Genomic DNA, 24,167 nt, shown 5'->3' with positions numbered 1-24,167 from the left:
ATTATGGAGGCTATAAAGCTTCTGCACACATCCTTAACTTCCAGACTAGATTCCATTCAGTCTGACCTCTCCTTTGTCAAGCACGACCTCTCTAAAGTTAAAGATCGCACTAAAGAGATTGAGCGCAGAGTCAGTGACTTGGAGGACACTGTCGCTCCTATGCAACAAAATCTACAAAGGGTAACTGGAACTTCTTCAGCCCACTCTGTCAAGCTTGACGACCTGGAGAACAGGGCACGTAGATGTAACCTCAGGCTAGTGGGGGTCCCAGAAAAAGCAGAAGGCATCCAACCAGAAATTTTCTTTGAGAACTGGTTTAAAGAGGCTCTACCAGAGTTAACTGTCTCGCACGCTTATGCAATAGAGAGAGCGCACAGAGTGCCTGGGGGCCCTCCAAAACCGGGAGCACCCCCTAGACCGATTGTAATGAAATTCCTAAATTTCAGGGATAAAGTTGCTATCCTGAGAGAAGTCAGAAACAAACCAGAACTCTTTATTGAAGGGGTGAAAGTTGCTGTTTATCAAGATTTCTCGTTAGAAATACAAAAGAAGAGAGCCACTTTTTTCCACGTGAAAAAGAGGCTACGTGATAACCAGCTGCAATATAATATGCTGTATCCTGCAAAGCTGAAAATCATGAAAGGGAGTAAGGCCCACTTCTTCCTCACAGCAGCAGAAGTCTCTCAATGGCTCGACGAACAAGGCCTTCCAGAGTGACAAAAGGAACCTATTTCTGTGCAGCACGCAATTCTTTCCGTAACTATGGAACTAACTATACCTTCCATTTAAGTCCTAAGTTCATACAGCCTTTATCCTGATATGCCGTGACTTGCCTAGGCAGTGAGAGGAGAGGTTGCTAGTTTAATATGCTGTTAATTTTTTTGCAGTTCCTCTCCAGTTCATTATGTTCTTTAATTCTATAACATATGCTGCCTTCTATATATATATATGCATTTTCCTGTGTCATAGTGCTAAACGTGGTATATTTGTCAGTCCTAATGCTCTTTTACATACGCAATATGGACCCAATTGGTCCCACATTGTCTATTTCTGTATACCATAATTTAGCTACCCCGCGTTTAATATCCTTACAAAACTTCAACTGGGACTATCACTTGATTGACAGTTATATCTGCCTGTATACCTAACCTTATAGGGGCATGGGTGTGCGAGCGTAGGCTTTAAAAGTAATCTGCTTAACACGGGTGGGGAGGGCTGGCCACTTTAATCACCCAAGTTAAGTAAGTTCGGGGAATGAAGCTTCCTGGAGTTACAATCAGGGAGTGGGGCGGGTTAGGGGTTCGGGGGTTCTGCAGATTAGTTGGGGATCAGGGAAAGGGGGCCCTACAACCCGGGTATTTAGCCACAGATCTACTAAATAGCAATCTAATAGTCCAGTCCTATACCATGTTATTTGATCATGGCTAATTTACGCATAGTGTCTTGGAACGTCAGAGGTCTGAACAATGCTATCAAGCGTAGATTGGTGTTTGACTATTTAAAAAAACTCTCTCCACACATAATTTGTCTGCAAGAGACACACCTAACTGGAGGTAAAGTACTTTCACTAAAAAAACCATGGATAGCTAGTTATCACGTCGCCCACTTTTCCTCCTTCTCAAGGGGCACAGCAATATTAATCAGTAAAAGCTTCCCAGGCACAGTATCTAGTGTCCAGGTTGATGCGGCGGGGAGATTCACAATAATTACAGTAGCCATAGAAGGAAAACTACTCACGTTGGTATCTCTCTACGTCCCCCCTCCCTTCTCCGTCTCAGTCCTTGATGCCTTGACCAGTAAAATCCGAGATAGGTTTGACAGCCCTATTTTGATAGCCGGGGATTTTAATGCGGTCATAGACCCACAAAAAGACAAATTATCCAAAAGCCTGCGGGCCTTTCCCGCGTTGAAGGAGTGGATGTCAAGACTAGATTTAACAGACATATGGAGATGGCGCTTTCCTGACAAAGCAGATTTTTCATGCTACTCTGATCAATTTAAGTCAATGTCTCGGATTGACATGTGCTTGGGCACTGGGGACTTGCTGACACTGGTAGAGGAGATAAAATATCTTTCTCATGGTATATCGGACCACTCGCCAATGGTATGTGACCTCAAATTCCTTAATGAGATGCAATCAAATCATTGGCGAATGGGGCCATGGTGGCTGGAGGACCAGACAATCCTCACTCCATGTAAAGAGTCTATGGAACTCTTCTGGTCTGAAAACACAGGATCGGCCGACTTTAACATATGCTGGGATACGAGTAAGGCGGTATTGAGGGGGACTTTCAGAGCATCTATGTCTATAATCAGACAAAATGCTCAAGCTTCATTGGAGTTTCATGAGAGTAAATTAAATGAAGCAAAATCTCAACTCATCGTTGCTCCTGGGCCTGATACATATGAAACCTGGGCTATGGCAAGAAGAACCTATGAGTTGGAAGTGGTGAGACGGGCAAAACGCAGGGAAATAATCTCCAAACAGCAATCATTCGAATTCGGTAATAAATGCAGCAAAATTTTAGCATATATGCTGAGAACGAATGAAACTCTGAATGCTATCCCGCGTATACTCTCAATGACAGGTACATTCTGCACTACCTCGGCAGATATAGCCAAAGAATTTTTCGAATTCTACTCAGATCTGTATGCTAGCAAAACTGGTGAGTGCTCGAAATCCATAGCCCTGTTTTTAAACAAAATAGACCTACCTACCCTTGATGAGCATGCCAGGTTGGAACTGGACTCGCCCATTTCAGAAGCTGAAATTTCCATGGCCATAGAATCCTTCAAAAAAGGCAAAACACCAGGTCTGGATGGAATCCCATCGGAATGGTATCTAAAAAGTAGAGCAATATCTATCCCCAATCTAGCTAAAATGTTTGCCCACTCATTGGAAACAGGTACACTACCTGACTCATTATATGAGGCTCTGATTATTTTACTTCCTAAACCCAACAAAAATCTCGATCTATGTGAATCATACAGACCTATCTCGTTAATAAACACAGACGCAAAAATATTAGCAAAAGTCCTGGCCAATCGACTTAATCAACATATCACCAAGTTAATACACGAAGACCAAACGGGCTTCATCCCCGGTAGGTCCACTAAATCTAATATTAGGCGCCTATTTTCTAATATACAATTCCCCCATAGTAACAAAGGGTCCAGAGTTATACTGTCGTTAGACACGCACAAAGCTTTCGACTCTGTGGAGTGGCCATACATGAGGGCAGTTATGGGTAAATTGGGTTTTGGGGAGACGTTTAGGAGGTGGTTTGACATTCTATATGCTCATCCCCGGGCCAGACTGAGAGTTAATTCATATATATCTAAACCATTTACGATACACAGGGGCACTAGACAGGGGTGCCCCCTGTCCCCTTTGCTGTTCGCCATGGCAATGGAACCCCTAGCAGAGTACATAAGAGCCTCCCAAACGATTAGAGGTCTTCGGGTGCAGAAAATTGAGGAACGCATCTCACTGTATGCGGACGATGTACTCCTATATTTAGCGGACCCAGGCCCGTCGCTGGTAGAGGTATTCAAAATTTACGACTCTTTTCAATCGGTTTCCGGGTTGAGGGTGAACTGGACTAAATCCGTCCTTTTCCCTCTGGACCCGGGGGCCGAGAGGGTAATAGACTCTTCCTCTCAATTGATGGTTGCAGACTCCTTTAAATACTTAGGCATAAATATATCCAGAAGGATAGAGGACTATGTCCAATCCAATCTTGCGCCTTTAATTGGGTCCCTGGGGGATAAATTCAAGACCTGGGGCAAGTTGCCACTTAACCTGGTGGGCAAAGCCACAATAATAAAAATGGTCTGTGCTCCCAAACTCCTATATATTCTCCAGGCCTCTCCTACATATATTCCTAAACACCTCTTTGTAAAAATAGACTCAATGGTCACGGGTTTTCTCTGGGGTGGCTCCAATCCTCGCCTGGCATTATCCACGTTGCGTCTCCCGACTACATGTGGTGGCTTGGCGCTCCCCAACTTCCGCCTGTACTATTTTGCTGCACAACTAACTTATATACAAAAATGGCTGAGCGCGGACAGATCAGACGCCTCCATGAATCTAGAAGCAGATATCGCCACATCATATGAAGCTCTAACCAACATAATATTTAGAGGCGTAGTCCCTAATAAACAGGGCTCCTCACTATTAACTGCATCGTTAAAAAATTACAAGGCAATTTCCAAAATGTTTCCTTCTCTAGAGGGCACCATTTCCCCTAGTACTCCACTGTGGGCAAATCCCCATCTAACAGAACTATACAAGATGGAGGACTCCCAATTCTGGGTTAAATTAGGGATTAAATATGTCAATCATATCTTCGTAAATGGAGAATTCAAAACATTCAATAGATTCAGATCCGAGTTTGGCCTCCCAAAGCGCTCCCTGTTCCGCTACTTCCAACTCAGAGATGCCATCAGATCCCAGATGGGAACGTCGGGGGTCCGCATTGAGCCCTCCGAGCTAGAGATATTGATTCTGAATAAAGATACTTCCAAACAAATCTCTAGGTTCTATTTAGCCCTATCGTGTAAGATGGGCTCTCAGAGATTTGAGACCACTAAGGCCAGATGGCAATCAGAAATGTGCGAACTCACCCCAGCAGACTGGGCAGATGTAGAAACCTCCTTCATGACCAGTGTTATCAGCGCTAACGATAAGCTAATTCAAATCAAGTGGCTACACCAAATTTATTATACCCCCCTCAAACTTTCTAAAATGGGCCGGGGTACCGGCTCGGAGTGCTACAAGTGCGGATGCCCTGATGCAGGATTCATCCATTGTGTTTGGGAGTGTGGGCCGGTCCAGAGGTTTTGGTATCAAATAACCCTTTTACTAACTCAAATCCTACAAAAACCTGTGGATCTCTCATTTAAGGCCTCAATGTTGGGAATTGTTGACAATGTCACTTGTGGTAAGCATAAGCAACTATTTATCAAACTGGCATTATTCTATGCCAGAAAGTGCCTCCTTCTTAAGTGGAAATCCAGGGTTCCCCCTTCGGTAAGCGACTACAAATCTGTAATCAATCAGAGTCTCCCTCTGTACTGCCTCACATATCAGACTAGGGGACACCCCACTAAGTTTGATAAAGTATGGGGCTGTTGGGTGGAAAACAGCAACTCTGTCATTCCCAATCTGGATATCTCTCTTAGTGTTGAGGATCTACACATGTAATCTGATTGACACGGTAACTCATATGGTATATGCTGTACATGATCAATATGACTAATGTAATATTTCTTCTTTTTTTTTTTTATTTTTTTTTATTTTTTTTTTTTTTTTTTTTTTTTTTTTTTGGACTATATGATATGATTGCTATAATGGACACTGGACTGATTTATGCCCAAAGGGGCAGGGCCTTCCTGGGTGGGGTTCTCTGGGGTGATGGGGTGGGGGGTGGAGGTTCATAGGGTTTGTTATTGTACACAACTTGTGAAAATTTCAATAAAAATTCTCTGTTAAAAAAAAAAAAAAAGAATTAGCTTGTTGTTTATGGCGGTACATAGATCTCTCTCCAATCACATTTAGATATGTACCTTGGTTGGGATTACCACTCTTAGCTGTGGTTTTCCGCCCCGACCCTAGCTCGGGATTACTGCCAAGGAGGTTAAAGTGGTCTGAATGTCAGCATTTCTACTTTGCTCTAAACGATTCCTAACAGCTTGAAAGCTACTATAGCAGAATTTTTGTTTTAGCAGAACATCGCTGAAATGGTTAAACAAAGCACTTTGTCCTGCTATTCAGCTTCAAATCCACATCCAAACTGGAGATAACAGTATCTTTGTTTGCATTCCAATGTTGATACATGTGTGTAAACACAGTGTAACCACAGTGTAAGAAGTGAAAAGGAGCTCTCTGTAAAGCTATCTGTGCTTCAAGCACACACACCCCGCTCAGAACAGCTAATTAGAAGATGTTAATATATAATAAAAAACAGTTTGAATAAAATGCAATGGCAGGTTTCAGGGCAAGATAAACTACACTTTGGAAACTTGTAGTTTGTAAACAGACAATATTACTCATGCACAAAAGCAAATATGATAACTTTATGAGTAATAAAAAGTAGGAAAACACATTTGTATTGAATGTTATGTCGGAGTTTCAGACCACTTTAAGGGGCCAGAGACTGCTGGTACGCAAGGGGTTAAAAAAATAAATTAACCTCCCCTTAATCAAAGTTCATAAATGGTGTGTGTGTGTGTGTGTGTGGAGGGGGGGGGGGGGGGAAGGGGGTGGGGAGAGAGAGCATTTACTTACCTATGAGGGGATGCTTCCCATGTGAGCTTAACATCTGAAAGGAACTGGAAATGTTTATGTACATATATTTTTGCACTGATTATTTTTGATGTATAGGAAAAATAATGAACGTGATGACATTTTTTCTTTTTCAGATATGAGAGTGTCATCTCCACACTGTGTGAGAATCTGGACTCGCTGGATGAGCCTGAAGCCAGAGCTGCCATGATATGGATTGTGGGGGAGTATGCTGAACGCATTGATAATGCTGATGAGCTGCTGGAAAGCTTCTTAGAGGGATTCCATGACGAGAGCACACAAGTGAGTCACCTTTTTTCCATACTGCTGTGTATTGTCAACTGTAAACTAAAGAAACAATAGTCAATATGTTGAACAAAGTGAGGATTTACATCAGAAAGAGATACCACCTATTATTATTATTATTACTAATTATTATGACCATTCACCCGCACAGTAACGTAGTTTTGGAAGCATGTCAGATTGAGGACTTCCGGTGCACTGCACTATGGATTATTTGAATTTACCCATAGACTTTCATTAGACTAGCGTTAAGCTGCCGCAATGTCACAGTGTGAAAGGGCCCTCAGGCAAACCATCATTCCAAACTATTTCCTAATCTGTAATTGATTGGACAGCAGTGCAAAATCAACATGCATGTGTGTCTGATGGCCCTTTTGTGCATTCTTTTTTTTTTTTTTTTTCCCCCATGCTGGGAATACACAATGTCACTTCAAATCGACGGGAATGGGGTGATTATGTCCGATCTTTTTCTGATCAAGAAAAGGATCGATTTTTTTTTTTAAAGTTATCATCAGAAATTTGATCCCTTTATTGATCAGGAGCAGTTTGGATACACGGTACAACTTCCTGTCCAATCACCCGTCGATCGGACGGGAAATTGCATTGTGTGTTCTCGGCATTACTTCTTTCATATTGATCTGTCATTTGCACACACACACACCATATGCTCAAACAGAAAATTTACCGCCACATCTCTCCATCAGTCCTTTCCAATCTGTCGGCAGAACAATTCACTTCCAGTCAATGAACAAACCTATCATTTTGATCAAATTGTTCATTGATCGGAAATTAATGTTGGTTTTTTGTAGAAGACCTTAAAGGCATCATCAGGGAAAAATGAATAAAAGAAGTGCTACTTACCGGGGCTTCCACCAGCCCCAAGCTCCCAGCATGTCCCTCGCTGCAGCTCTCCCCGCAGCCGTTCGCCACGGCTCGCTCCCGGTCCCCGGTGATGACGGAGGTCTGCCTGTACTGCGCCTGCGTGAGTGGCGCTGTCAATCACCGCCACGTGGGCCGGAGCAGACTGCGCAGGTGCAGTAGTTCTGCGCCTGTGCAGTCCGCTCCGGCCCACGTGGTGGTGATCGACAGCGCCGCTCGCGCAGGTGCATTACAGGCCGACCATCGCCGGGGACTGGGAGCGAGCTGCGGCGAATGGCTGCGGGGAGAGCTGCGGCGAGGGACATGCTGGGAGGTTGGGGCTGGAGGAAGCCCCCGGTAAGTAGCACTTATTTTATTCATTTTTCCCTGATGACTCCTTAAAGGTGCGTACACACGCGCTACTGCCACCAACGACGGGTCCGTCAGACTTTCCCGCTGGGCAGACGTTCAGCCGACAGTAGCACGTGTACACGCGCTGTCTGCAGACTAATAAGCCTTATCAGTCTGCAGACAGCGCGTACACACGTGCTACTGTTGGCTGAATGTCCGAGGGTCTGACGCACCTGTCATTGGCGGCGGTATGGCGTGTGTGAGGCATGGGAAAGTGTCTGATCAACAGGTGGGATCACAGCAGTTGATGAATGTGCTCAGACTGCTGGCAAAGAGGAGGCATGTGTAACTACTAGGTTGGCAGATTTAAGTATAGAAGTTAGACACCCAGGCCCACATGCAATTAACTTTTTCACCTGAGTTTTCTCCTTGGAGATAATTTTTCAACTTCTTTTTAAAATAACGTTTTAGCACTTTGTAATTGAAAAAGTCGATGAAAAAGTAATAACAATATTATTTTGAATATTTTCTTGCTTGCTGGTGGTTTAAAAAGCATTTTATTACTAAGGTGAGAAAACTCAGGAGAAAAAGTGAGTGCATATGGTCTTCAGAGAGGTGATACTGGAACAGAAAGGAAAAGCATTTGTCACATCCAATACACCATGGTGCTCTTTGTACATTTATAGAGGAATATTATTTGTTTTACCTTTTCTTTCTGGGATCCTCAATGTATTGATTTTTTATTTCTCTAGGTCCAGTTGCAACTTTTAACTGCCATAGTGAAGCTGTTCTTAAAGAAACCAACAGAGACACAGGAGTTGGTGCAGCAAGTACTTAGTCTGGCAACTCAGGTGAGTAACTTCTTATTCAGAATCAAGCTGTAGCTTTTAATTGAGACCAAGCAGGGAGCTACACGTAGACTTATTAATAATGCACCATGTATGTTATACACTAAAGACCCGTTCACACTGGAGGTGGACCAATGTATTCTACATTGCTCATTACCACCTCCTAATTACTATTTAGCAGTTGTTAACAGTAATGTGGTGCAGTACTGGGCACACACGTGCATTTAGTCATACTGGAAGGGGTCATACATCACTACATATTGGATGGGGGCACCACACAGTTACCAGCACTAGGAAGGTAAATATGCTGAGCAAAGTGCATGGCTTGGCTCTGGCTCTGTATGTGAACATAAGTGGGCTTTATCTATTAGTGGCATTGAATAGATGAAATTTAGAGGTGATCATTAACCACCTTATAGGGGAACTTCAGCCTAAACAAACATACTGTCATTAAGTTATATTAGTTATGTTAATTAGAATAGATAGGTAATCTCTTACCCACCCTGTTTTAAAAGAACAGGCAAATGTTTGTGATTCATGGGGGCTGCCATCTTTGTCATGGGGGCAGCCATCTTTTTGGTTGAAAGGAGGTGACAGGGAGACACAGTTCCAACTGTCCTGTGTCCTGATCACCCTTCCCAGCTGCATGCGCTAGGCTTCAAATGTCAAATTCAAAATGTAAAAAAAAAAAATTGCACCAAAACAGCAGAACGAGAACAGTTAAAAAAACACCAGGTCTTTTCAGTGCTGCTGAGTCAATTTTTAGTCTGGAGGTTCACTTTAAGTAATACACAATTTGTATCTCCTGTGTCAGGATTCTGATAACCCAGACTTGAGAGATCGTGGTTACATCTACTGGCGACTCTTGTCAACTGATCCAGTTGCTGCCAAAGAGGTAGTCCTGGCAGAAAAGCCTTTGATCTCAGAGGAAACTGACCTAATTGAACCCACATTACTGGAGGAACTCATCTGTTACATTGGCACACTAGCTTCAGTCTATCATAAGCCTCCAAGTGCTTTTGTGGAAGGTAGCCGTGGAGTTGTACCCAAGAGACTGCCACCACGGACAGGCTCGTAAGTAATTGCTACTAAGTAGGTGATAAAATGAGGTGTAGTGTATGTGTTCGTTCTAGGCTGTGATGTCATGTGGTACATTTGGGAGACATATTAGTTTTTTTACAAAAACAGGTGTGGGTATAAGCAAGGTGTGTCTGTGAAAGAAGTGCTATGTGGTGCATGAGGAGCATGTCACATTGAGAGGGGTAATACCACACATGCACAGTAGTCTGCAACCCAGCTGGATCGTGAAGCTTACAATGGCACAGCAAAGGGTGCTGGATGTACTCTGAGGGAGCTATTGGACACCATGGGGCTGAAGGGAGCCCCAGGTAAGTATGAATCTTTTTGATGCTCTTCATCTCAGATTTAATTTAAGTCTCACACACAAGGCATGTCGCCTGGCAGGGATCAGAACTCGATCTCTCGGGCAACCTTGCAGGGCTGAGACTGATCAGACCGATTGGTTGCCGTGACTTAAAGTGCCCATACACTTATAGATTGCCAACAGAGTGGCAAACAGATCAATCCCCATTTGAATCTGATCAGAGAATGATCAAATTCTCCTAAATACTGCACACAAATTTTCATTAGCTTTCACCATCAAATCTATTGAAAATATTATCGAACTGCAGCATTGCGCGGTTTCATATTTGATATTGTGCAACGTTACGGGCCATTGATCTGCTGCCACTCCCCTGTTGCATCCGATCGACCAAAATTTTCCATTTAATCAACTTTACGATTGATGTGGCTTGATTTGTCAGATTCAATTTGAGTGATCAAATCTGCAGGGGGAAGATCGATGCATGTATGTTTACTTTTGTTGACTTACACCAAGGTGATGTCATGCACCTGAAATGGCTTTTGGCACTCCATTAAAAAAAATTTCCTAATAAAGGAAGAGAAATAGACGCCAGACTTTATTTTCCAGTACATGCATTATGGTAGAATCTGTGTGTCTACATGAGAAGGTGGGACTTCTGGTCACAGGAAGTAGGTAGTTTACAGTTATAAGACTTTCATTTGGTATTGGGAAGGTAGAGGCAGGAGCGGTATTAAGCATGTAAGAATAGGTGCACAGCTGTGGTAAGAACTGCAAAGTGGGTGAAAAATTTAATGCCAGAGAGTACTACGCATTTGAGATGTCCAATGATTCTGTTTTGTGTTTTATCTGGGCTTTAAAGATAATATGTATTGTTAAAATCACACAAAAGTAAACATACCAGTGTGTTAGGGGACATCTCCTATTACCCTCTGTCACAATTTCGCCGCTCCCCGCCGCATTAAAAGTAGTCAAAAACAGTTTTAAAAAGTTTGTTTGTAAACAAACAAAATGGCCACCAAAACAGGAAGTAGGTTGATGTACAGTATGTCCACATATAGAAAATACATCCATACACAAGCAGGCTGTATACAGCATTCCTTTTCAATCTCAAGAGATCATTTGTGTGTTTCTTTCCCCCTGCAGCTCACTGAAGTTACAAGCTGATTGTTTGTTTACTTTTGCAGACAGCTCTGCCTGGTTGTCTGTAATTCTGCAGTATGTGACTCATCAGTATGTGAACAGAGGATTTATCCAGCTTGTAAAAGATAAGAGAGCAGAGAAAAGCTGGCTAATGTAAATAACACACACACACAGGGGAGTGTGCATAGAGGGGGCATGCATAGCAGATCACACTAAAGAGTTGGCAGCCTTCCAGACACAGGACGACAAGTCCGACAGGGGAAAGATAAGCTGATTTATTACAGAGATGGTGATAGTATAAAGTGCTGCAGTAAGCCAGAGCACATTATAATAGGTTTAGGAACCTGTAGGATGGTAGAAAACACAATGACATTTTTGTTACAGAGTCCCTTTAAGAAAAGAGCTAGAAGTGAAAGATATCATGATATTAGGGACTTGGAAATGGCATGTGGCACATTCTGCTAATGTTTTCTTTGTCACAGCAGTGAGAGCGCCGAGAGTCCAGAGGCAGTACCTACTGGACCACCCCAGGTTGATACACATCCTGCAGTCATTCCTTCTCAAGGAGATCTTCTTGGCGATCTTCTCAACCTAGATTTAGCTCCACCTACCAGTGGACCTCCCTTGACTACAAGTTCTGTACCTCTGGGTGGTGTGGACCTCCTAAGTGGAGGACTAGACAGCCTGGTATGTAACGGTTTCTTCCTTATTTAATGTGTGTGTATATAGGAGCTTATGCTTTCAGTGCCTTGTACGGTCTTGTTGAGGCAGTAATATGTGATAATACATCAATCTTCCATAGCGTATTTGTGCTGATCCCTTACTTCATCTTTTTTTTTTTCTTTGTCAATGTTCCTATGCTGCTCCTGCCTGCTGTTCTCTGCGGCTATTGTGTGTGTATCCCTGCCTCTTTCTGGTTGCCTGTGCTCTGCCTCCTTTCCCATCTGCTTCAACTCCAAAGATTGTGGAAGACACAGAAGGGGTATGCTAGGGAGTACTCACTGTTTTACCTTGTATAACCCAGAGAGCAAGCTCAGAAGTCCCATCACATCCATCATCCACTGAAAACATTCACAACCTGCCATCACATTGTAGGAACTATATAGGGCATTTCTGTTTCCTATGTTCTGAATGTTATGGTCCATTCTTGCTTGAAGTGATCCTCTCTCTTTTTATCTCTACAGCTGGGAGGCGACACTGGCCCAAATCTTACAGTAAGTGCTGAGCTGCAGTACCGTTTTCCATATGTGTTAGTAATAGTTGCCACCTGTTGTCCATATGGTGTCATTCTAGTGCTGAAGCATTCGGCTTCACTCACAGCAATATGACCTAGTTAATATACTGCTTTGCATAGGAACATTTTTTTTTCTTTTACAGCTTTATCGCTGTACAACATGTTTGCTTTCTATCACCTACATTTTCTAATATGCAGAGTACATTTACTTGTGTCTCATCACCCACCATTCATCGATTTCCTTTAGTTCCAAATTATTACTCAGAAATGTGTCCTTGCTTGGCTTCTGCTTTGCACTGTAATCTCTGTCAGCCGTTCCAATGAATTCACATCACTATCCATCCCACAAACTGCCTTTCATCATTTTCATTTCAGAATGCTAGTCTCTGGCATGGAGTCATCACAGTTCAGCCAGTTTGCTGCAGGGATACTGGCAATGTTTTGTTTTGGTCTTTCTCTTCTTTTCTCTCTTTGACCCACCATAATTAAAGAAGAACTTTACTGAAAATAATGTAATTAATAAAATTGCATATTTTTTACAATAGTAAATTTATTTAGTCAGTATTTGCCCTTTGTGAAAACATTGTGACGGTGACCTCTTTAGTGCTGTCAGGTCCAGCTTGGCAGAATGTTTGTGTACTTAGTGGTTCGAAAACAGAAGAAAAAAATCCTGGTGTCTCGGAATGCTCTAGGAGGAGAGTTCTGTATAACTATAGAGCCTAGGTTGTGCCATCACTGGGAGGGCTGGCTTACATTCCAATATACAGCAATATATACAGTATCTATAGGAAGTGTCTCTAAAGCTTAAACCAGAATAGTTGACATAAAAGTGGGTATCCTAAAGAACTTGCTACATTCCACTATATGTCACTATGGTTCATCTGTAACAGTTGTCCCAAAAGCACTCCTTCATGCCTCAAACACTAACCTGTACTTCTCTCACTTCTATGCCGTATAATAATAATACCCTCAAGGCTGGGAGCTTACTTGTCAGCTTTCAAATACTTTTCCTGCACAGGAAAATGCATTTAAATTGAAAAACAATGTAAAAAACTGCACCACTGTGTACATTTTCTCTATGAATTACATTAGCTTCTGTAAAAAAAAATGCGTGCATTTTCCTTCCTGGTGTGCAGAAAACTCATGCAGAAAATCAATAGACAAGTGTACTACAAGTCTTAATGATACAGTTATCTATTTGCTCTCAAAAATGCATCAAAAACTACACAGGACCCCTGCCTAGGATTTCTGGATACAGAGATCTGACCACTGACACCTAGATCTACGATAGCACTCTAATGTAAACTGAAGTTATAAACCATAATAATATAGTTTCTTTTATACCTATAGAAACTAAACGCTAGACAGGGGGTGAGCACTTCTGCTAGTCAAGGAGCAGCTTCCAGCATCACAGTCATAGATTGCCAATACCCCACCTACTGTCATCAGAAGTTTCACATCCCATGTCCTATCTCCTGTAGGTGGACAGAATCGAGTCAGTAGTAAACACAAGAAAAAGTAGTTCCCTAAAGACCGCACCACTCAATCCAATAATGAGCAATAATCAATCTTTATTCAGTACACAAAGTAGATAAAAACACTAAAAACAATAGATAATGGGGCACATAATGGTAATAATAACACAAAATGATTCATATATAACCACAATGCCTGTGAAGTAACTCCTCAACTATATATATATATATATATATATATATATATATATATATATATATATATATATATATATATATATATATATATATATATATGTATAAAACACCAATCAAATCATCGGTTAGAGGACACAGTTAATACATCCCCCTAACGAGTCATCAGCCTGAAATGTGCAAAGAAGAGCAAATAAAGTGCATGGTGCAAGAAAGAGGATGACAGATACTATCAGCCATCCATGAGGAAAAAGTGTGACCAGCGTGCGAGCAAGGGAACAACAATACCTAAATAGTGCTGTGCAAAAAGATGGAGGATGAGGCTGAAGCTTACCAGAGATCAAGTAGACAGGCAAGGGAACGGGGTACCCCAAGAACGCCGTCGCGATTCGCTGCCTCCAATGCGCAGCTTCGACTGGAATCGAGTCAGGTCTCTTCAGTGCCTGCCCAGCGCCGTGCAGCGCCTAATTAGGGCACCGCCATAGACTGGAATGTTGAATACGGCTATAGCAGCACGGGGAATTTCTGCAAAATCACTTTAATTTGGGTGCCAGCAATAGCTAGACCCTAAATTAATTAGTAACTGGACATCCTAGGCAGTTGATCTTGCTTAGTTTTTAGATGCACTATGAGGGTGGAAACAGAGAACACCCAGTCAGCTTGAAATGCTCCCACTTTATTCATGCAGGTGTGAAGGGAGCTGTAGAGATCCCTCTGTCCGCTGAAGACGAGCCTCCCTGCTAACTTATAGTTTTGTCATGAGGCATGGCTTCAGAATTACTGGGAGGAGTAGTGTGACCAGTTTTCTGAAACCTTTAACTAACCTAACCCTACATTAACTGAAATCCCATTTAAAACCTTCTCTAACTTTGAATCTACTCCCTGAATCAACTTTGGTCCCAGAATGTATTATATATAAGTGAACTGAGAATTTTTTTTTTTAAATGAACCTCCCCATAAGGTGGGTTTGTAATGGTGTGCCGTTGGAGTGAGTGACATTACTTACCTATGGGGGTAGCTGCTCCTGTGTCCACTGATCTGTATGGGAGCCATCATCTTCGCCACGGAGAGTAAGCCTTTTCCCAGTGTAGGTGAGTGTGCACACCTGCCGCAATACATGCCAGGTGATGTATCCTGTGGATGCAAGTATAGAGATGTACTTGCATCCACAGACTTCATCTCCCAGCATGCATTGCGGGAGTGAGGACACATTTACGCCGACAAAATGAAAATGCTCCACTGTGCACTCTCTCTGCCACAGGAACAGCCACACCGTAGGTAAGTAATGCCGCTCTCCCCCAGTCCCAATCAGCACGATGCAAACCACCCTAATGGGGAGGTTCATAAAAAAAAAAAAAAACCTTGAATGAACAGGTGCTCTGTTCACTTTGAGTGACAGCGCCGGGGTCTCTGTGCTAAAACGAGCAATTCCAAGATCAGCTGACTCTCAATCTTTTAGTTACATCAATTGAAAAGTGTGTTTGTCAGAATTCCAATTTTTATTTGTTGTCTTTTATCCAGCTTCCTACAGGATTCATGGCTCCTCCTCCGGTGGCTCCAGCCTCCCTTGGTGCACCCCTTTCCGGAGGACTTAGTGACCTCTTTGATCTGGGCCCTGGAACAGGAGCAAGTATGGGATCTTACGCGGCTCCAAAATCAGTGAGTTCCTTCTGCCATGAACCTAGCCTAGAACTGTACATTTTTATTTAGGCTGAAAAATGGTTACAATATATCAATGACTAAGCAATGAACGTTTATCCAGAAATGGTGTTGATGCATTTTTTACACTCTCAGATGTGGCTGCATGCCATGAAAGGAAAAGGCTTGGAAATCAGTGGCACATTTGTCCGAAGAACAGGTGCTGTGTTTATGGATCTCGTGTTCACTAACCGCGCTCTCCAGGTCATGACTGATTTTGCTATACAGTTTAATCGTAACAGGTACAAACTTACACCATTTAGGGCCTCATAGAGTTTATTATTTAGCACCATTCTTTCTTTATATCTTTCATGAGTAAAGATCATCTGAAACTTTAAACAATTTCTGGATCCCCGGGGTCTGTGAATTAGGTGCTGAATGAGAAATTTGCAAGGAGCTAATCAAATTCAGGAGCTGTCAATCATTTAACTGGAAGCTGAGTAATCAAACTGCTGATTAATAATTGTCAGCTTCCGATTCTGATAAGCTCTTGCAAAGGTTTGGTTGAGGCCTGCAGATTCTTGTCCCCGTGAAACCAGGATTTGCGTATTAGTCAAGTATTGGTGTCTGTGTTCATGACATGTTTCTATTCCTCATTCATAGCTTTGGGCTGGCCCCTGCTGCTCCACTTCAGATTCTTACACCTCTGGCCCCCAACCAGTCTACTGAGGTATCACTGCCATTAAATACAGTCGGATCTGTCATGAAGATGGATCCCCTCAATAACCTGCAGGTAAATTGCCTCAGTGTTTGTGGACGTTGTGAGCATACTGAACTGCCATGCACAACTATAGCAACGCGTGCACCACCCAGGTAATGCGCACTGGGCTGATAGGGTGATGTACTCTGCTCTGTGTGCGGCCTTTACACAGCTATTTTACCACTGTTTTATGCATCAGTCCCATTGATATACATAAATCCATACATGATTAGCCACACACATTTTTTTTTTTCCCCTCATAGGTGGCGGTGAAGAACAACATTGATGTGTTTTACTTCAGTGTGATGTATCCTTTACACATCCTCTTTGTGGAAGATGGAAAGATGGGTGAGTGAACTACTGAGGACCTGCTCTACTGCTTACCTGTCTCTGTTAGTCATATGATACAGAAGTCATTTACTGAAGGAGATGAAGGGTGATTGCTGCAGACATCCCATTGACTAAGGGCCCATTTCCACTAGCCGTTGGATGCAAATGCATTCATCACATCCAGCCGCGGGTACTTCTGGTCACCATCTGGATGCCGCTTTATGCGGTTTCCCATTAGTGGTATTTGGGAATCATCTGTGTGCTGCAGAAATCTGCAGAATGCTATCCATAATTTCCCCCACGTCGCACGCACCACATTGCATAGGTAAATTTGCGTCAATGGAAACTACTCAATTGACTTGTATTGGTTTCAGTTTGCTTGCGATGCGATTATCGCATCGCAACACGGCCAGTGAAAAACAGGCCCTGAATGTGTCAGCCCTTCAGTAAAGTGTCACCTATATATGCTATGAAATGCATTTGTTGTAAAGTTTACAAGTGTTCTTTTAAAATCAAATACCACTTTTTCCGAGAAACATTTTACCCCATTTCATCTCTCATAAAATATAAAGACCTCTCTCTGCATTTAATAGCACGCTTTTGCAAAATGTTTCTAAAAACTTACTGTGATCACTTGATCTATCGAAACTCAGTAGACAAAGCCATCTGGTCATTCCTTTTAGTTATTCATAGAGCGAGAGTCTCCTCTTGTGGGGCAGATTTGTCCAATTACACATACAGGAAGTGAGGTATTTGAGTCCACTGTAAGCAGCAGTATACTGTTGTCATGGCTGTTGGAAAATTAAATTTGAACTTTTGGTAAATTGGAGATCTTACCTGGCTACAAATTGAATTGGAAGGGGAGTATGTTAAGACATTACATTAGATTACAAAATGACTTTTTGCTGTAATATGCTATATTTTTTTTACTAGATTGGTGTTATCAGCATTTTCTCTCCATTTTCATTCTTTCAGAGAGGCAGATGTTTTTGGCCACATGGCAAGACATCCCAAATGAGAATGAGGCGCAGTTCCAGATTAGAGAGTGCCCTCCAAGTGCTGGTAAGTTATCAGTAACTACATAATTTACTGAGAACTGGTTAAAAATGAATGTAGAAAAAGTGTCACTTCAGTAACTCAGTGATAGTTATTACCTATGCTGTATTATTTTAAAGGGAACCAGAGATGAACGTTTCACACAAAATAAACATATCAGTCGATATCTTGTAAAGAATAAATGCTCTACCTGATAATTTCTCCGCTCTGGTTTGCCTTTTTTAGTGTTTTTTATCCATTATTGCTCCAGGAAAAATCAAATATGGCCGCCGGCTCATATCCCTTCTGCTTCCGGGTTATGAGTTGTTCTGGATGTGCTGGCTAGGCTATATGAGACTATGCTGCTATCTAGGCTATATGAAAATGGCTGCTGCAGCCTTTCATCTGTGTGCCTTCATTTTGGTATGATGTACAGCTGCCTATAGGAATGAAACTGCAGTCATCATCAGTATCTATGCAGAGTGCACACAGAGCACACAGATCATATTGCATATTGCTCTGAAAACTTGTCTGTTTCAGAGCTTCTCTCTCAGCAGGAGCAGCCCCTCCCATGTCATCACAGCTCTCAGTATGCAAAGCAGGAAATCTGAGCCAGGAGGTGGCAGGCTTGGGCTTGAAAAGACTCCACAGAAGAGTGACTCAGCTATAGTGATTCCAGGTCAAACCTAGACTGAGCCAGTCGGGGATTCTTATCACAGCTGCTAATAGACTAATTAAGCAGATAAGAATTAAACTAAAAGCAGGGTAGGTGTTTACTGTCATGTTCCCACTGATAAATGTAATAAAATACATGAGGGTGCTTCGTCTCTGGTTCTCTTTAAAGCCAATCTTTATCCACGAATCTAAAAAATACTGTCTAATAAATTAGTAGTAATCAGTGGACTCAATTGTTCATTTTTTGTGTGTGTAAAATGATGATTTTGCAGCTAAAAAACCAAAGGTAGCAGTCAGGCCTGAGAGTCAATTTCAGACTCTAGATGGACCTACTTCTACTTGGACTTTATTATCCTGCTGATGAGACTGCAAGAGGGCTGGCACATGCTCAATCTCTCTGTGAAGACTGCAACCTATAACACAGCCATTCTCTGGTGCTGGAAGTGGCCAGTGTCTGGGCTTTCACATTAGATTCCTTATTGATGCCATCTAGTCAAGGAATTTGACTAGATCTAGTTAAGCAAAACAAGATTTTTAACACAGCCCTATGGAAATGCATGTGTCTGGAGCAGGGTCATTAAAAGGAACTTAAAGTGAGATGAATTTTAAGGCTGACATATTTTAAAACAACCATTTTTCTGGTTGGTAAGCAGATCATTTTGGTTTTATTATTATGTCAGTCACACCCCTGGACCATGCAGCTAGCTGAATCAGAACATCAGATGTACATACTTATTCTTCAGAAGGAGTTAAGGTGGTCATACACTATTGGATGTGCCACCAGATCGACCAACAGATAGATCCCTCTCTGATCTAGACTGATCAAAGAGGGATCTAATTTTTCCCATACACTGCGCACAAATTTGAATCTATTTCAGCATGAAATCGATCCAAAACCTGTGGAGCAGCCACTTGCCTCGCTCTCCGTGGCCTCCCCCCATTCGGGCTCCCCCCGCCAGCAGCAATATATTACCTGTCCATCCAGTGCGAGTCCCTGGGATACGTGCAGTCTCGCTTCTTCCCCTCTTCTCTTCCTGTCTAGTCATGTGACTAGTGTAAACTCAAAAAGTAGAGGGCGCGCTACTGTTTGAACTTCGACTGGTCACAGGATGCAACAGGAACGAGAAAAAGGCCAGCCGGAAGAAGCGAGACTGCACGTATCCCGGGGACTCACTCCAGACAGGTGATATATTATTGTTGCCGCTATGCATTGGTCATCGCCGGATCGAATGCCACTAGCGATGCGCTCCCCATCCGCCAGCGATTGAGCCAAATTTTCCGTTGGGACCGATTGACTGAATCAAACGATCTCTGATGGCAACCGGTCAATCAGTCAGCATTTGTATTAACTATTTCACAGCAGATTCAATCACAGTGATCGAATCTGCTGTATATTGGCGGGAATTCGACCTAGTGTATGGGTACCTTAAGAGGCAGAGGATCAACACAACAGCCAGGCAAGTGTTTCTTATTAAAGGGGCATTGTGGCAAAGAAACATCAGATTCTGATAACCATGCTAACATGTAATAGTAAAAACCTCAGTCTTTCAACAGAATTTTCTCTTAAAAAGCCTCTTAGAGATGCTAATTTACAACATGCGACAGCTCCTGTCACTTCAGAAAAGCTGCTTGCTGATGAGTTTACTCTTCACATTCACTTCACATTCTGTCATGCAGCAGCCGGCTAGACTGCATTCTGGACATAGGGCTCTGAAAAGTGTGCTGCCCTGTGTAGTTGCTATAGAAGCCACGACAAGCAGCATGTAAGTAATCCAACAGTTTAAATTAGGAACCCACCAGCATCTTTACCAATAGGCTAAGTCTTCCACGTTGTTAGGAGAGAGAATAATATGTGATGAAATGGTTGCAAGAGAATACGTTTCTCTGCTCTCCTAACAAGGCAAAGATACGTTACACTGAGTAAAGTTCCTCTTCTTGTCACTTCAGGGTTCCTGTAATCCCACTTTTCAGTTAGATGTTATTAGTTTGTATAGTGATTGTTCACTGTAATGTGTTTCCACAGATGCAGTTAGTAACAAACTGCAGGCCAGCAATATCTTCACAGTGGCTCGGCGTACAATGGAAGGCCAGGACATGCTGTATCAGTCCATGAAGCTCACAAATGGTATATGGTTGCTGGCAGAGCTGAGGATGCAGCCTGGAAGCCCCAGCTGTGCTGTAAGTCACTGTTGTCTTCTAGTGAATTATATGTATTATGAACTACCATGTTTGTTTAAAAGTGTATTCGGTCAGTATGTACTTGGCTAAATGTCTGCTTTACACATATCTATGGTAAATGAGAGCGCAGCCGCTGGTGGTGGAAAAGGGGTGACACCCTTTTTCTACCACCGGGCGGCGCTGCACCACTGACACCAACACCTGGGTTATGATCACATGACCCTATCATGTGATCGGAACTCCGAAGAGGATGTCTGCATTGCAGTGCCTGTGGAGGAGAGGAGATGACATCTAGCTGCCCGTAACAGATAAATATGAAAGCTCTCTGCATACACTGCCAGGTAGGGGAAGGTACACTTCCCCCAGCAGCAAATACCCTGTAAGTTTTATCCTTTACAGTTTTAAGGTAGGAGCAGACAAGCTATGCTGCTGCACCGTTGTATGGTTTGATTGGAGATTATGAGCCAGCATTCATCTGATGGTGTCTTGGGACTCAATCAATAAATAATGCTGTCATTGTGACAACAAGATGATTACATTACCCCTGATGCTGTCTGTGCATAGCACACACAATTATATGTTACTTGCTAAATTAAAGCTATTGCTGACAATGGATTTTTTTAATGGTCCTGTATTCTAGTCTTTTCACAAAATGTGTTCTGAATACGTGTAAAAGTGAGTCTAGATTTTATTTAGTGAGAACACAAATTGAAGACATACAGCAGCATTTATTTGCCGGCATAAGCATTAAGTGCTGACTATGGACTTGTATTCACTAGAAAACTGCTGTGTAAGCACAGCTCTGCAGTATCGGAATAAAATCCTTTCTTCCTTTGTCCTCGCTTTCTTTATACCAATGTTCTTAAAGTGACACTGAAGTAAGAAAAAAAAAAAACAACTTATAATGTAATGATTTATATGTCTAGTACTGATAATTAATGGAACATTAGTAGCAAAAAAAAATAGTTAACCACTTGAGGACCGTAGTGTTAAACCCCCCCTACTGACCAGGCTCTTTGCTGGTGCACTGGGCTGTGCAGGCTTTTCAGCCTCCTGCACAGCCCAGCTATGGAGCCCAGCGATCGGACTCCCCTCCTTTTTTTTTTTTTTTTTTTTGTCCCTTAGGGGACATGTCTCCAGAGGTGCCCGATCGCTGTGGCCGCTGTGTTGTTTTTTTTTCTCAGCCTGTATAAGCTTTTTATCTCTCCCTCCCTCCTCTCTCCCCTTCTCTCCTCCCATCCGTGCAGAGACTTGAACAGGACAGCGATCCGTCCTCTTCCGCCTCTCATAGGCATCAGCTTATGAGAGGACGACGATCCCCGGCCAATTAGAGGCCGGGGATCGCCGATCTCGTACAGCGATACCAGACACCGCAGCGCTGTACTGATGTAAACAAAGGGGATTTCTTTCCCCTTTTGTTTACAAACAGCCTGCTAGACGCGATCATGGAACTCCGCTCCGGGAACGGGCAGGGAACTATCGCGCATGCACGCGACCATTCCCTAGGAAACTGCAGCCCCAGGACTTGACGCCAATTGGCAATAGGCGGTCCTGAGGCTGCCACCGCGGCCACGCCCATTGGCGTGACGCGGTCGTTGGGTAGTTAATCTATAGATGTATATCTTTTACTTTATAACATTGCATAATTCTGTCATATTTGCAATTACAAGCCACACTGTGTATTTGAAACGGTAAAACAAGCAGATCTAATGACCCTTTCAACTCCCCTGCAGTAAAATAATCTATATCTGTCTCTGACTGTTTCTTTGATGTATAAGTGCTCCAGAAAACAGTGACCCAAGTTGGGTCGGAGATCTTAGAGAGACTCTTTTGCTTAGAACAAGTGAAGTTTCTCAGTATACTAGACCAGAGGCACCCCAGTCATATCACCCAATGTATCTGGATGTAAGCTTCACAGAAGACACCGCTGCTGTAGCTGGACAAATCCTTAGCCCACATGCAAGTAGTATGCCAAAGCACTGGTAATCCAAGGATCAACATCAAGTGAAGTTTCTGAACTCTTCCTATACTGGAAACAATATTAGACTTATACCCGTGCTACTGATGTTGTATTTCTTAGCTGTGCTACACATACAATTCATTATCTCATAATCTCATAAGTTTATTTTCACTTCAGATTCCCTTTAACCTCCCTGGCGGTAAGACCGTGCTGAGCTCGGGCTAAGCCACCGTGGAGGATTGCTCAGGCCCTGGTGGGCCGATTTGCACCATTTTTTTTTTGTTGGTGCTAGCTGCGTGCATAACTCGCTCGCCGCCGATTCGCCGCTACCCGCTGCGTTAGAGGGCCTCCCCCAGACCCCGTGCGCAGCCTGGCCAATCAGTGCCAGGCAGCGCTGAGGGGTGGATCGGGACTCCCTCTGACATCGTCCCGATTGTCGCCATGGCGACGGGGAAGCCAAACAGGAAATCCCGTTCTGAAGGGATTTCCTGTTTGCTCTGATCGCCGTAGGCGATCGGAAGGGATGGGGGATGCCGCTGCACAGGGGCTATCATGTAGCTAGCGCTAGGCTAGCTACATGATTTAAAAAAAAAAAAATTAAAGTGCTGCGCTGCCCCCTGGCGGTTTTAATAGACCTCCAGGGAGGTTAATAGCTAGTTACTTGTACGTTACCATCTAATAGTTATCCAATTAGTGGCAGATCTCTGCTCCACAAGGACTCAAACCTTTCCTATTATTATTAAAGCAGTTATCTGTTTCATAAGAAGACAGCAGATGACACTTGGGTGTAAGGTTAACGTCTAAGGTAGCTTAAAGTGACTTGAACACCTTAACTATAAAATATTTAAAATGCATCTCCCCCTAAGGGATTTTTGTAAATTATACTTTGGGGGGCAGCATTAAATTAACTTACCTGGGGGGTTGCTTCATAGCCCCAATCTCCATGAAGACATGCATGTTTCAACTTTCACTGCTGCACAGCTGCAGTTCAAAGTAGGGAGTTTCACAGCGGTCAGGCTCACTACATCCCCCTGCATGCGTCAGTGGCTGGGAACTCCACATCTCCTGGCATATACCAGTGGCAGGATACGCACTGGACTAACAGCCACTTTGAACTGTGGCCATTCGGCAGTGACAACTGCAAGATGGACCCCTTCATGGTTATGGTCGGTACGGAGCAACCCCTGTAGGTAAAATAATTTAACTTACAGGAAAACCTATAAAGCCCTGTTTCCTCACTCCGCTTGTGTAAAGCCCTGCTTCCTCACTCCGCTTGTGTTAAGCCCTGTTTCCTCATTCCCCTCGTGTAAAGCCCTGCTTCCTCACACTCTCTACGTGTAAAGCCCTGCTTCCTCACACTCTCTCTACGTGTAAAGCCCTGCTTCCTCACTCCCCTCGTGTAAAGCCCTGCTTCCTCACTCCCCTCGTGTAAAGCCTTGCTTCCTCACTCCCCTCGTGTAAAAGCCTGCTTCCTCACTCCCCTCGTGTAAAGCCCTGCTTCCTCACTCCCCTCGTGT

At 43.1% G+C, this 24,167-nt stretch overlaps 1 protein-coding gene across 5 annotated transcripts in view; it reads left to right on the top strand.

Annotated features, from left to right (window-relative positions):
* AP1B1 (adaptor related protein complex 1 subunit beta 1) overlaps positions 1 to 24,167 on the top strand; it is a 52,276-nt gene that overhangs the window by 22,314 nt on the left and 5,795 nt on the right. For 4 of the 5 annotated variants that reach the window (XM_068240223.1, XM_068240206.1, XM_068240214.1 and 1 more), the window contains exons 11-21: positions 6,424 to 6,589; positions 8,551 to 8,649; positions 9,461 to 9,720; positions 11,653 to 11,857; positions 12,355 to 12,384; positions 15,596 to 15,733; positions 15,869 to 16,014; positions 16,376 to 16,505; positions 16,736 to 16,820; positions 17,778 to 17,864; positions 20,536 to 20,690. In XM_068240223.1, the coding sequence (XP_068096324.1) occupies positions 6,424 to 6,589; positions 8,551 to 8,649; positions 9,461 to 9,720; positions 11,653 to 11,857; positions 12,355 to 12,384; positions 15,596 to 15,733; positions 15,869 to 16,014; positions 16,376 to 16,505; positions 16,736 to 16,820; positions 17,778 to 17,864; positions 20,536 to 20,690 (1,501 nt within the window). The remainder of the gene's footprint in view (positions 1 to 6,423; positions 6,590 to 8,550; positions 8,650 to 9,460; positions 9,721 to 11,652; positions 11,858 to 12,354; positions 12,385 to 15,595; positions 15,734 to 15,868; positions 16,015 to 16,375; positions 16,506 to 16,735; positions 16,821 to 17,777; positions 17,865 to 20,535; positions 20,691 to 24,167) is intronic. The other variant, XM_068240240.1, reaches the window with a different exon arrangement.

The sequence above is a fragment of the Hyperolius riggenbachi genome, chromosome 1 (assembly GCF_040937935.1).
Source record: "Hyperolius riggenbachi isolate aHypRig1 chromosome 1, aHypRig1.pri, whole genome shotgun sequence".
NCBI classification, from domain to species: domain Eukaryota; kingdom Metazoa; phylum Chordata; class Amphibia; order Anura; family Hyperoliidae; genus Hyperolius; species Hyperolius riggenbachi.
The sequence above is the reverse complement of the archived record's forward strand: the minus strand, read 5'-3'. Positions and strand labels throughout refer to the sequence as shown.